The sequence below is a fragment of the Orbicella franksi genome, chromosome 6 (assembly GCF_964199315.1).
Source record: "Orbicella franksi chromosome 6, jaOrbFran1.1, whole genome shotgun sequence".
NCBI classification, from domain to species: domain Eukaryota; kingdom Metazoa; phylum Cnidaria; class Anthozoa; order Scleractinia; family Merulinidae; genus Orbicella; species Orbicella franksi.
The window spans coordinates 4,606,411-4,620,320 of NC_138150.1; the positions used below are offsets into that span (position 1 = coordinate 4,606,411).

Genomic DNA, 13,910 nt, shown 5'->3' on the forward strand with positions numbered 1-13,910 from the left:
ATTTATATCAAGTTAAAGTTTCTGGGCGTGCCGCTAGATTAATATCTTGTTACATTTACCGGCAGCAAAAATAAATTTAAAAACTCGGCAGTGTTCTATTTCATAACTAGCCGTCCGTTATTTCTTTCGTTTTGACAGAGAAAACCACTTCAACTGAGTATCTCAGTATCGATTCCAAGAAACGTTTGCAAATGATATCGATGGGAACCTGGCGAATACTATGATGACGGACGAAAACCCTCCTCATCATCCTAATAGTGCATTTTGCACTAAAAACAATCGTTCCCGTCTTAGAAATCTACAAGTCAGTCGCCAAGACTCATTTCATCACAGGCGTCCCAAGCTCACGTCTCGAGAAAAGCGAAAAACAAATATTTGAAAGCGTTACGCGCGCGTTGTGTGACTCGCGGGCGGAAAGAACCCGGCGTTAGGTTACGCGAGGAGCCGTTGAGAATTTGAACTCTTTATAAGAGATTGTATGGGGAACGAAATACGGTCGATTTAGAACGCTAAATCTTCCTAAATATGAACATTTTACACGAGATAAATAAAACTTACTCGTTTCTTGTGTGTCCGTTGCGATTTTTGGCGATCTCTGCCGTTTTGGGCCTTCTTTGCAATCACTGCTATTCCTTTCAATGACATTTTTGCCTCGCGAGCCATCGAATTCCGCTCTTTTGAGCTCTTAGTTTAGCTGTGCGACGGTTTTAAATGCTTATTTAAGGGTTGAGGAATATGGAAAGGATGATGACACTTCGAATTACTAACGCTACTGACCCAGTTATAAAAAAATAATAGATAGATTTAGCCAAGCCTAAAAGCGGAGCTCCCATTAAATACTGATCATTTACTTCTTTAATTTTTTCAATTAACTCATTATCTAACTACGGAAAAAGTTTGGAAAAAACTCTATATATTAGAAACGTTTCGCGCGAATTTCGTTGTAATATGACAACATAGGTCATTCAAGCTTTGCGTATAAAGAACACGAATTAAACTAAGGAAGATCTTCCCAAGGAACCCACGCTCCTCCGTGGTATTTAGGATTAGCCCTGGGGTCCATATGCTTATTCCTGGGGGAAACGCTGGAGTTCCTGTATTCTTCTAACTTGGCTAACAACTTCTGAACCAAGTCTTCGTGCTGGCTTGCCAAGTTCACGTACTCGCAGGGATCTTGTTCAATATCAAACAGACATGGTCCTGAGGACTTGCTGCAGTCAGGTGCGGTACTGGGGGGATCGCCGCACGTAACCACGGCGTTTTTTAACGTTCTGTTGGAAAAATTCGACTGTTCGTATCCTGGCGGCGGGTACCATCCATTCCAGGCTTTGCCTGCCAAGCAAGGTGTCACTTGTTTTAGTACTAGTTTGGAAAGACACTCGATAGACAGTACAAATGCCAACTGACTGACTTACCATGACTGACTGCCTGCCTGCCTGCCTGACGGACTGACGTGGTGGCTGACTGACTGACGTGGTGGCTGACTGACTGACTGACTGACTGACTGACTGACGTGGTGACTAACTGGCTTCCTGCCTACCTGACTGACTGACGTGGTGACTGGCTGACTGACTGACTTATTGCTTCATTCAATAGTTGATTAAGTTTTAGATTTATAATCAACTCATTGACTGATTAAATGTTTTACTGATTGGAAGGATTGTCGGATTGATAGACTAACTGAATAATTGATTGTCATTCCAAACAATTGCATCATAACAACATTTGCTGATTTGGTTCTTGTCTACCCGGTTCTCTACACTGAGTAATTGATGAAAGACAACTTGAACGTACATAGACAAAGGAAACGTAATTCGATGGCACACGGCATTTGGTTGTTCTTACCTGCATTAACCAGAATTTTCCACTGCCCATACCGCATTGCAGCCTCTCCGCCACTCGGGTGAATATTGTGCAATAGTTCCTGTCTAGGTGAGCTCTTTCCACTGGACAGCGTGTCCCACACATTATACCCGTCCACGTTACGGAGCTTGCTAGCACTTCCACCCGCTAACGCATACAACGTTGGAAGCCAGTCGGTCACGTGCATCAGGTCCAGGCTTACACGGCCTTTTGACTCCAAAAGAGGACTGTGGACGAAGGCTGCTCCACGTACACCGCCTGTTCATGTTATGAGGAAAGTGAAGAACATGCGACATGTTGATAAATAGTTGTGGAAAGCGGTAATATAAATATCACTAGGTATTCATGGATGCTAACACGACATGCATTCCTCCAATGCTTGAAAAATTTTATGAAGGCAATTTAAGGAATCTAGAGAAATAACAAGAGGATTTATGTCTAAGGGTAACGTGGAATAGCAAATAAACCAACTTAAGGTTAAAAAGCGCCATCATCGTCATCATCATCATCATCATCGTCATCATCATCATCGTCATCATCATCATCATCATCATCATCATCATCATCATTAACGACGACGACAACAACAACAACAACAACAATCTCTATTGCCAGAAATATGACAGAGTTAGAATGAGAGAACTTTCATTGATATAGAATATCGGTACGCTTGCCTTCCCACAGAGTAGCCTTGAGACCACGCAAAGGGAAATTAGAGGCCATGTTCTTGTCCATCCCTGCTGCTGGACCACCATTGTCCGTTGTGAAGACGATCACGGAGTTACTGTACAAACCTTTCGCCTCTAAGGCATCTCTTATCTTTTTAAAAGAGAAAATACTGAAAATAAAAATACTTGATTTTAAAACCTTTCGTTTTGCTTAAAATTCGGGCAACAGAAAGCCCTTTGTATGAGAAAAAAACGTTTCTTTTTTTTCTGGTGGGAGACCAAATAGAACGGGCCTTTCTAATGGGAATTTTTCGGAAAACGTGAAATACCTTCAAAGGTATCCCTCTTTTCTCGTTTAACCGGAGTGATCGGAAATTTCTGTACCATTTGCTTTTTTACACTATTCCCCCGCTCCTTGATGAAATACCCAGCCGTTTTGGGAAATGAAATGGAATGGAACAGTCCTTTCCGCTGGAAGGTCTTCAAATGCTGTCAAATTGTACACCCTCGTTCGGTCTCATTTTGTTTATCAGTTGAAAAATTGTACAGTTCCATTTGGTGGAAAATTCTTACCGGTTTTTCCACGCAAATGAAAATCACTCAGGAGGTTTTGAGTAATTATAACCTGAACAACAAGGTTTTATTTTTGGCCAACCAGATGATTTAAGAAAACCTTTTATCCTTGGGTTGCCATCGGTTGTGCTGAGTGGTGATTGATTTATTAGACTTCCGCTCATTGCCTTTGACAGTGTGATTGTTTTGGCTCACAGAGAAGGTTATGATCGACTGTAAAAAATAATTATGATTCTGCTTTGTTTCCGTGTTGACTAAGCATTTTGATTGTTATCTTGCTCTCGAGCCAACCAACTAAATGTGATTTTGCTTCCCGTGGCTGCAGCTACATTCACTTCCCGCATTTCGCAGCGTTTGCATGTTTTCCCGCGTTTGGCAGTGGTCGGCAGCGTACAAGACTTTTTTCCCGCGCTAAATATGGGTTACGCGTGAGCGATAACACTTTTTCCGGCGCTTTGCACCAGCTGCATGTTTCCCGCAAGTCGCAACGTTTGCATGTTTTCCCGCGTTTCACAGCGGTAACATGATTGTTTTCCCGCGCTAAATACGGGTTACATGTAATCATAGTTAATAGGCCCTTTGCAGCTGGGGTCACGTGACCACATTTTTCTTAAAAAAATTTCTATTATGGGCTATAACTTAAAGAATGCCAGAAATGGAAAGAGCATACTGAAAATACCAAAATGGCCAAGTTTGAGGCGCCCATCTATTAAGAATGAGATTTTACGACGGTCTGAATTTTTAAAAAATAAGAAGATTTGTATGGAAAAAGTTGTTGGAGAGCAAGACCTTGCTCTCCAGCAACAATTTCCATACAAATCCTCTAAATTTTCTGAAAATTCAAACTGTCGTATTAACTTACTCTTTAATGCAAGGGACCTCAAACTTGGCCATTCTAGTATTTTTAATATGCTCTTTCCATTTCTGGCATTCTTTAAGTTATAGCCCATAATAGAAATTTTTAAAAGAAAAAATGTGGTCACGTGACCCCAGCTGCAAAGAGCCTATAGAGGGGACTGGCCCATTACCCTCTATTAACTATGATGTAATCGGTTACACTTTTTCCCGCGCTTTGCACCAGTGGCATGTTTTCCAAAGTGTTTGCATGTTTTCCCGCATTTGGTAGCTGCATGTTCTTTGAAACCTGATTGGTTCATTACATTAATCCCTCGTTCGTTGGAGATAAATCTAAACGAACATTATTTTAAACCTTAAAATGAAACTTCCTTTAGTTTTTACCTTTCCCACAGCATCATCCAAGGCAGTGACCATTGCAGCATAGATTCTTCTGCGTTCATCCTCGATATTTTTAAATTTGTTGATCAATTTTTCAGGAGCCTGAAGAGGCTGGATTTTATTAGCACTGTGAACTGCTTGATAAGGGAGGTACAGGTACAATGGTTTGGATGCATCATGTGACTGGATAATGTCGATAGCCACAGTGGTAAATAGATCTGTACTGTACATTCCCCATTCTGTAAAGACATTCTACAAAAACGTGAAATGATTAAGACGCAACACAAACAAGTAACATTAAGCCCTGGTCCAGTATGTCATTGAAACGGGTTTCTAAGTGTGTTTATAACTATGGGCACCTGTTTTAGGGTGGGTTACGAGTGCCAGGGGGAGGGAGGGGGACGATGGCCATAGTGGTGTGTAGTTTATAACAAATATACAAAACTTTTTCACTGACATGCTTCCAAAAAGGCTACAGTGTTCTCTGCAATTACCAAAATAAAAAATATATACTTATATTACCATCCAGAAATTCCTCGGGCAGATTTTCTTAGTATCATTGCTGCATGGTGGTGGTGGTCAGGGAGGGGAGAGAGGGGAGGGTGTTGTTATAACCAAAGTATTTCTTGTGCCAGAAAACTATGATATGCTAATTTTTGTGTGCACTAGGGGAGGGTGGGGTTCGCAAATGGGACCCCTGGGAAAGGTCAGTGGCTTACCACTTGAAGAAAATACTCCTAAAAAATTGTCTAATCCATTACATTTGGGAATAATCATTGGACAACCTATTCTTGGAATGAGGAAGTAGATGACTGACCAGATGAAGTAGATGTGTTCTAATTAATAACTTAATCAAGCAATATCTGTCTGTGAGTAGTAACCTCAGTGTTATTATGGAAATCCAGTCCCCAGCCCCCACCAGGAGCAGAGGAGGAGTGGTCCCAGTAGTCTTCCTTGCCTGTCCAGTAACCAAAGAATGAGTCAAATCCACGCTTGGAAGGAGTGTAGGCAACCTTGAAGAAGCCAAGATGCCACTAAAATAAAACAAAAGACCAGTATATTTAGGAACGAGGCAGGAAGTGACTTCAATGATTGATCAATGCAAGCCTGCAAGTAGGCTCAATCTGTCGTGATTTGTTACACTATGCACATTCGCTTGCACCTTTGCATGTTTTAATCATATGCACTTGCACCTTAATTGCACTATACAACATTGTCACGCACGTATCCAGATAGCATGTATTTATTACTTGCAGCAACTTAATAAATTCAGTTTTGAATGTGTTACCGAACGACAAGCATGGTGGCAACGGTGGGATTTTTTTAGTAATCTAACGGATCTAGCGCCCTACCGACTCAACTATTCTTCAGTCTACAGCGATATGGCTTCGAACACCCCGTTTCCCGAGTTTAAGACAACAGGAGATGACAAGCACGACCTGGAAACATACATAGAAGATTTGACAGATTACTGCATCATGCAAAATTGGTTCGATCCATCGAAAGAAACTGACGCACTGAAATGGACCAAGCCTGATATAGCCATGGCATGTCTCCGGGCATCTCTATCTCCGGCAGCGAGAACGGTTTATAAATACAGCTTGGGTTTGGATGAAGCCGACCAAAAGAAGCCTCATTGTGTTGTCGCCGCATTGAGAGAGTATTATGGCGCTAGCGTTGGAGTGTCAGGGGAACGGCAAAAGTTTCTTCGTTTGCTGCAAAACGAAAACGAATAGATTGCTTCCTGGGAGACGCGAGTGCGTAATCAAGCAGCACAGTGTGAATATGAAGACTTCGCTGACGAGCTTATGAGGGACCAATTTATCGCCGGTTTAACGTCTGATACTCTTCGAGTGAAACTTATCGGGAAAGGGCATAAACATAAAAACACCGCCCAAACAAAGGTTACGCTACGAGAAGTTGTCGAAGTTGCCAAAACGTTCGAAGCGACTGTGTTCGCGAATCAGCTCATGAAAACTGCCAGGAACACACAACAGGAACAAGTGAATTTTACGAGCAAATCAGCATTTGCAAATCCGCGGCAAAATCTGAAGCCGGTACAGCAATTGTCACAGTGTTTCTGGTGTGGCGGCAACCATCAACAGCCTCGTCAACAGCACTGCCCAGCATTTGGCAAAAGATGTGGAAAGTGTGGGGTCTCTGGTCATTTCGCGCGCGTCTGTAGAGGTGGAGCAAGGCGACAAGGACGACAGCAGCAATCAAATTTTGTCGATGAAGACAACGGTGAAGAAGCATTTGTGGTGGATTGCGAGACACCCTCACAACCTGCAAGGAAATTCTTTGCCCATTTACATCTCATACATGGAGAAAAAACAAAAGTAGTGAAAGCACAAATCGACTCGGCATCCACGTGTAATACCATACCCATCAGTCTACTAAGCGAGGTGTTTCCTGCCGTAAAGATTTCGCGGACCAGAAGCAGGATTAACACGTATGGAAGCGAAACTATGCGCCCTGAAGGCCAAGTAACTTTGTGTTGTGACAGAAGGGGCAAGATTCACACCATAGATTTTCTTGTGGTCAACGTGCCTAATGAGAAACCACCACTTCTCAGCGGAAGAGATGCACAAGCCCTGGGTTATTTGAAGATGTATGCTGATGAAGCAAACGCAGTTGAAGAAGAAATTCCGCGCAATATGCAGTCACCTCCACCACTAGGAAAACTGACAAAGGAAGACGTGCTTCACCACTACTCAAACGTATTTAAGCCAGGCCGGGGAAATCCTCTTGGAACCCCCTTGCACATCGAACTTGATCCTAATGTTACTCCAGTACACGCCTCAACGCGTCGAGTTCCCGTGGCAAAGTTGGACAGAGTAAATGACGAGTTAAAGAGACTATGCGATGAAGGCATCATAAGGCCGGTCACACAGCCTACAGACTGGCTCTCAAACATCCTGGTAAAAGAGAAACCGAACGGCAAACTTCGAATATGCATTGATCCAAGTCAAACCATTAACAAGGCCATCAGAAGACCCAAGTACACAATACCGACGATTGAAGAGAAGCTTCCACAACTGACTAAGGCCAAAGTGTTCACAATTGTTGATGTATCTGAAGCTTTTCACACCATCGTGATGGATGAAGAGTCTTCTTTACTAACAACGTTCCAGGGACCAAATGGTCGCTACTGCTACACTCGCATGCCATTTGGGATCGCCTCGGGACCGGAGGAGTATCAACGGCGCCAACATGAATTCTTAGACGGCTTACACGGGGTAATAAACATTGCCGACGACATCTGTGTTTTTGGATGCGGAGATTCAAAAGAGGAAGCTGACATCGATCACGATAAAAATCTTACAAGCCTGTTAGAAAAGTGCAGCAACCATGACCTGCGACTTTCGGTGAAGAAATTACAGTTTAAATCTCCCTCTGTCACCTTTATGGGGCACAAGCTTACCGACAAAGGCGTAGAACCCGATCCAGCTAAAGTAGCCGCAATTACAGAGATGCCAGCGCCCACTGACAAATCTGGGGTACAGCGATTTCTTGGCATGTGCCAATACTTAAGCAAGTTCTGCCATAACTTGTCAGAAACAGTTCTTCCATTGAGGGACTTGACTAAGGAGGACTCTGCATTCCTGTGGTCAAACAATCATGAAAATGCATTTAACTCGGCAAAGAACCTCATCGCTTCAGCAACTACATTACGCTATTACGACGCAACCCTTCCCGTGACGCTACAAGTGGATGCATCTGAAGATGCCATCGGTGGCGTATTGCTACAAAATGATCAACCTGTTTGCTTTACATCACATACCCTCAACAGCACAGAGAAGAACTACGCCCAAATTGAGAAAGAGTGCCTTGCAATCGTCTCTTGCATGGATAAGTGGCACCAGTACCTATACGGACAGCACGACATAACGGTACATACAGATCACCAGCCGCTTGAGACAATATTCAAGAAGCCTCCCAACAAAGCTCCTCGCAGACTACAAAGAATGATGCTGAAGTTGCAAAGATATCAGTTCACTGTCCGATACAAGAAAGGAAAGGAACTCTACGTTGCGGACACCTTGTCTCGTGCAGCCGTCACTGGTCAGCCCTCCTCCACTGCCAAGCAAGAATGCGAAGTGTTCCGTTTGGAAATAGCTGAGATGGATCTTGAACCAAACCGAGTTACACCCGACACACTCAAACGAATAAGACGAGAAACCGCCAAAGACCCAGTTCTAGCAGCCCTACACACGGTGGTATTGAATGGGTGGCCTTCAGAAAGAAAGGAAACCCCAGAGCACCTGAGACTGTACTGGAATTTCAGAGATGAAATTTCAGTTTATGATGGTGTCCTCTACAGGTCCCATCAAGTTATTGTTCCAGCCACTCTACGAGACGAGATAATTACAGAAAATACACAAAGCACACCAGGGAGCTGACAGCAGTATAAGACGGGCACGCGAGTCCCTGTTCTGGCCAGGAATGCAAGCAGCATTCAGAGAGAAATGTTTATCATGTGGACTTTGTGCCCAATACCTAACTGAGCGACCGCAAGAACCAATGAAATCCCATGAGATACCCACTAGACCGTGGTCCAAAATAAGTGCCGACCTTTTTCAGCTGGATGGAAGCAACTACCTCGTTATGGTCGACCATTACAGCGACTTCTTTGAACTAGACCCCCTCAGCGGGAACACATCAGCTAACACAGTTATTCGAGCCATGAAAAGACAATTTGCTCGACATGGAATTCCAGACGAGTGCATAACCGATAACGGCCCACAGTTTGAAAGCCATGAATATTCACGTTTTGCTCGAGAATACGGTTTCATCATACGCAAATCATCACCATACCACAGCCGAGGGAACGGAAAGGCGGAGTCCGCAGTCAAAATTGCAAAGAACATTCTGAAAAAGTCTCCCCATGAGGACCCCTATCTGGCCCTCCTAGCATACCGAAACACACCCCAGCAGGGATACAATTACTCGCCAGCACAACGCCTAATGTCTAGAAGACTGCAGGACATCATTCCCACAGCTCTGCGTCAACTTGTTCCACAGACAGTGTCCCCAAGTCTAGTACAAGAAAAAATTGCGGAAAGAAGACGGAGATCTAAGGCTCAGTACGACAAGCGGGTGTCGGCGCCGCTAACCGAGTTCTCAAAAGGAGAAAAAGTGTATGTGAAACCTAGGCCTACGAACAAACACCAACCCTGGATCTATGGGGAGGTAATTGGAAGACCCGCACCAAGGTCCTGCCTCGTGAGCACAGCAATGGGACCAGTCCGGCGAAACCACGCACAAATCAGGGAGGCAAAGGCAGAACCTGCAGTGGGCAACTATGATGAAAAATTGGACCGATTGGAAACTGCATCCCTACCATCTGAAAGTGGACAAACAGAGGAAACGGATCAGCCGTTGGACCAAGAGCCTACACCGCCACCTCGCCGTTCAACAAGAGAACGTAGACTTCCCTCACGATTCAACGACTTCCTTATGGAATGAACACTTAAATGACTTTCTTGCGGAGATGTAAAGACTTTGTTTACATGAACACTTTAGTTTAATGACTTTCTTGCGGAGATGTAAGGACTTTGTTTACTCATGAACAGTTCAGAGAAATTATGTTTAGGTCCACTATATAATGGACATTCTATTATTGATTTTATCTTCCAAAAGGGGAAAGGTGTTACACTATGCACATTCGCTTGCACCTTTGCATGTTTTAATCATATGCACTTGCACCTTAATTGCACTATACAACATTGTCACGCACGTATCCAGATAGCATGTATTTATTACTTGCAGCAACTTAATAAATTCAGTTTTGAATGTGTTACCGAACGACAAACAGATTTGAAGGAAGAAAGAAGGAGAGAATCCTGGCTGAGAGCTAGGTTACAAGTTTATATTATATCCACACCTTTCCTCTCAGTTAAAAGGGACATGTGGCAGTGCAAATTGTAGGGATATTGGGTTAATAAATAAATGTAAGTAAGTCTGCAGCAATTCTAATAAATAATAGTCAGCAGTAGTTTTTCATCTCATTTTAGACTAACTTGTCGACACTTAAAGTCACTTGAAGTTGATAAAAGGTCCATTGCCAGCTGTAACGAGTTTCTAAGGCTGATGTTATACATAAAGCAAGGCCATTTGTCAGAGAAATGTAACCTGAAATTGTGCCTTATTTCAGTTCAAGATTTGGAAGCTACATAGATATTTTTTGTTGCAACCTACATGAAAAATGCCAAACCTTGCCAATGCCATGAGTTGCATATCCAAGTTCTTTTAGGTACTGTGGCATAAGAGTCTCATTCAATCCCAGTCCATAAGGCTGTGCTGCATAAATAACTCCAGACTGCATGCCTAGAAGAGAGCGTTAACAAATGGGAGAAGGAAACTACTTGAATTGGTAATAATTCAACAGACTGGACTCAAGAAACTTAGATGGTGTATTACCAGTGCAGTTTATATTCCCAAGATACAGTGCAGTTTGTTCTCCAAGTCAAGTCAGACCTGGGCACTTTAACTCAGCCAGATTAAATTGAGAAATTACCACGATATAACAAAAACCTGTAGCACTGTCAAAATGTACTGGCAGCTGACAGTTCCCTCCCCCTGCCACCTACTTTACACACTGCATGGAGTTCACTAATCAAGGGCTAATAACATTAATTGCTCTCTTGTCCTGACTGTCATCCTGACTCTGTTTAGACTACACTGTAAATACATTTTCACAGGGGCAAACTTCTCAGTGTCCTCAGAAGTCTGTGCAAATATGGTATACAACAAGGAAATTTTTAAAGGAGCTACCAATTGATGGTTCACGCATCTTGAAAAGTTTATCCTAAATTTTTCAACTTTGCAGTTTGTAGTCCATCTTAACCTTCTCCATCCTTTTACAGCCATCAATCCTTGTTCTTTTAATTGGCTTATTATTATCTCTTTGGTGTTTTTCTATCTTACTAAACTACTATTTTCAGGCCTCCTTCAATTTAAAGATAATTTTGTAGGTGGCCAAAATAACTCAAAATAACAAGACTAATCAGCTCCTAATTAAGTTAAATACACTTTAAAAAAAATGCTTGCAACTTATAAAATGTAAATCAATTAACTAGAGGTTTGTTTGATGTATAGTACATGAACACTGTATTAGTTCTGTTGGGCATGTACATTAGGCCTCAAGCAGTTTAACATGGTCCATAATTATAACATTAACTTTAATTGATATCCAGATGAGAATTATACTGATTGTCTATTACACACCTGTGTGGATTGGGTGTCGGCCAGTCATTATTGCACTTCGGGTAGGTGTACATATAGGTGATACGTAATAATTGTTAAGGATGACACCTTCGTTTGCAAGGTTGTCAATGTTTGGTGTGGGAATCTGGTTTGAGCCGTGGAAACTCACATCATCCCAGCCCTGAAGATTCAACACAGAATATACTATATTAATATTATTTAGTTTCATTATAAATAATGCCAATTGTTACAAATTATTGTTCTTGTTGGAGATGTCCTGTAGTGCTGCTTTATCAAATGTATAATTCCGCCTTTAGAATCACCTGTAGAATCCCTTGTGACAATTTGTCATGAATAAGTCTCATTCTTGTGTGTGTGTTTCTCAGGTGTGGATCCAAAGTATTTGGATAGAGGGGGTCAAAGAAAATTGTGGCAGAGTGCAGGCCACACCCAACCCCATCCCAAACTGAAAGAAAAATTCACTCCAAGGACAGTTTGTATATTTTTTTCAACATTTACAAGGAAAAAAAGGGGCACTGCCTCCTTTCTGCCCCTTTTAAATCTGTCGTTTTTCTTTGTGTCTCAGAGTTTAAAATCTTATAACAGTCAGTCTTAAACTCATTGTCTCTGAGAGAGTCCAGTATTTTACAATTTGTTGATCACAAGTTACCTATTGATTCACTGGGTTTTTGCTGATCTCCTATACATGAAACTTACCAAGTCATCAGCTACAATGAAAATGATGTGTGGCTTGGAGCTTTGCTTCATGGGGCTTGTTAGCGGTACAAACCAGAACAGTATCGGCAGAAAGGTGGCTGTTTGCAATAATGCTAACTGCATCTTGATCAGCTAAAATATGGTTAGAGAAGATTTTTAAGGTCATGTCCCTAATGCTTGCAGAGATTGAGTTTGAATACTTGAAGTTTCTGTAATCACCTTTTGTTTTAAGGTGACGAGTGATTAGCCTGTCACCTACCTCCCACTTTGAGAGTCAGAGGCTGTCCTCTCAGTCAATCCAGCCAGACCTAAAGGACCGATTAGGTCCAGCTGGCACAGTTGTTTGAGGGTCATAATTGAAAACTCACAAGCTTCACCATCAAAACAAGGTGCAGCCAAAAGTGAAGGTGTTGCAACTAAACATGTCATGTCATGTAACTCTGCAAATATAAATATGGGCAGATGGGCACTGACATGATAGCCCCCCCCCCCCCCAACCCCTCCTGTCCCCCTGCCCCTAAGGTGGCGGACAGACTGCAGACTTTTTATCATTTTATATCCAGATACGGAGAGCTAGCCTTCTAACACCCTAACCTGAGCCGCTTTTCAGGCTAACCTAGGAGAAATGCAGTGAAGCGCTACTGTAGTCTGCATTCTGCCATCTGGACCGGGGAAGAAGTTGGCGTTCGAATCGACTGTTTCATACTAATGCATAGCACTCGTTTACTTTGTATACCACTCTTGCACTTACCTATGATCTCTCGTCCAAATTTTATATCTTTTGCCAGAAAGAACCTTACCTAACCACTGCTACCTTGCCGTCAAATACTAGATCGATCTCATGTCAAAACAAAACCGCGTGACTTTCGCGTGAGCTCCTCCTCCAGAGAGCCTGGGAACGAGTACGGCTGTTTCGTGCTCTTTCTTAGCTTTCGCTACTTTCAGCAGCCCTGCTAAAATGTAAATTCTTATTGTAATCCCTGAACGGCTCTGCCGTAACTAAGTTTCAAGTGATTGATATCTACGTGATTGAAAATGAAAAATGAAAGGAAATGAGTTCCGGGCAAAACTATTTCTCTTCCCCCAGAGCAGACTTCAGTGCAATTTTCTTGACGGGATGAGCCCGGCCTGATTCCAAGGTCTTCCAACTTATTTGTTTGTAAGTTGACTTGATATTTTTTGGCCAGTTTTAAAATAAATGTCAAGATGTATGGCTGGAGGCTTGCTATAAACTAGCTTTACTATCTTGCACCAAAAAGAAAAACAAGGCATTTGGCAATACCGTAAAATTCCGACTATAAGCCCAGTAGGCCGGGTCTATACAACATCACAAGGGGTTTTGGGTGGGATTATGAACGGCGTGGGGTAGGGGTTAAAAGGACTAAAGGCGGTATGAAGGAAAAACAAAACGTTTTAAAGTGAGCTGATGAAAAACCCGACACTTAAAACAAATTGAGACTAACATCTAGCAGCATCAAAAAGATGTTTTCCATTCACTGTTTTGAGCTTTAAAATGTATAACCGAGGAGACAAATACGCGAAGCATGGGAGGTATCGTAAAACGCCTTTGACGTTAAATAAAGTTAAAGCAAACCATAGAAAACGTGTACCAGGAGGAGCCTATGACTGTTGGTATAATCGACG

The 13,910-nt window shown here is 42.5% G+C and overlaps 1 protein-coding gene across 1 annotated transcript; it reads right to left on the bottom strand.

The window, feature by feature from the left end:
* Positions 1-79: 79 nt before the first annotated feature.
* On the bottom strand, positions 80-13,866 carry LOC145490347 (arylsulfatase B-like). The gene is made up of 9 exons (XM_081469476.1): positions 13,018-13,866; positions 12,267-12,398; positions 11,571-11,730; positions 10,558-10,670; positions 5,222-5,374; positions 4,344-4,592; positions 2,538-2,682; positions 1,846-2,121; positions 80-1,332 (listed from the first exon to the last, which is right to left on the bottom strand). The coding sequence occupies exons 2-9, from the start codon at positions 12,387-12,389 to the stop codon at positions 998-1,000; spliced, it is 1,554 nt and encodes a 517-aa protein (XP_081325602.1). The 5' UTR covers positions 12,390-12,398; positions 13,018-13,866; the 3' UTR covers positions 80-997.
* Between the last annotated feature and the right edge of the window lie 44 nt (positions 13,867-13,910).

Bases quoted from the DNA above. Each gene is read 5' to 3' on its own strand.
- LOC145490347 (XM_081469476.1), bottom strand. From the start codon at position 12,389: ATGCAGTTAGCATTATTGCAAACAGCCACCTTTCTGCCGATACTGTTC. The intron at 10,671-11,570 runs GTGTGTAATAGA...GCTCTCTTCTAG, and splicing joins CCGACACCCAATCCACACAG to GCATGCAGTCTGGAGTTATT. The intron at 5,375-10,557 runs GTTTGGCATTTT...GTTTTATTTTAG, and splicing joins CAACTCATGGCATTGGCAAG to TGGCATCTTGGCTTCTTCAA.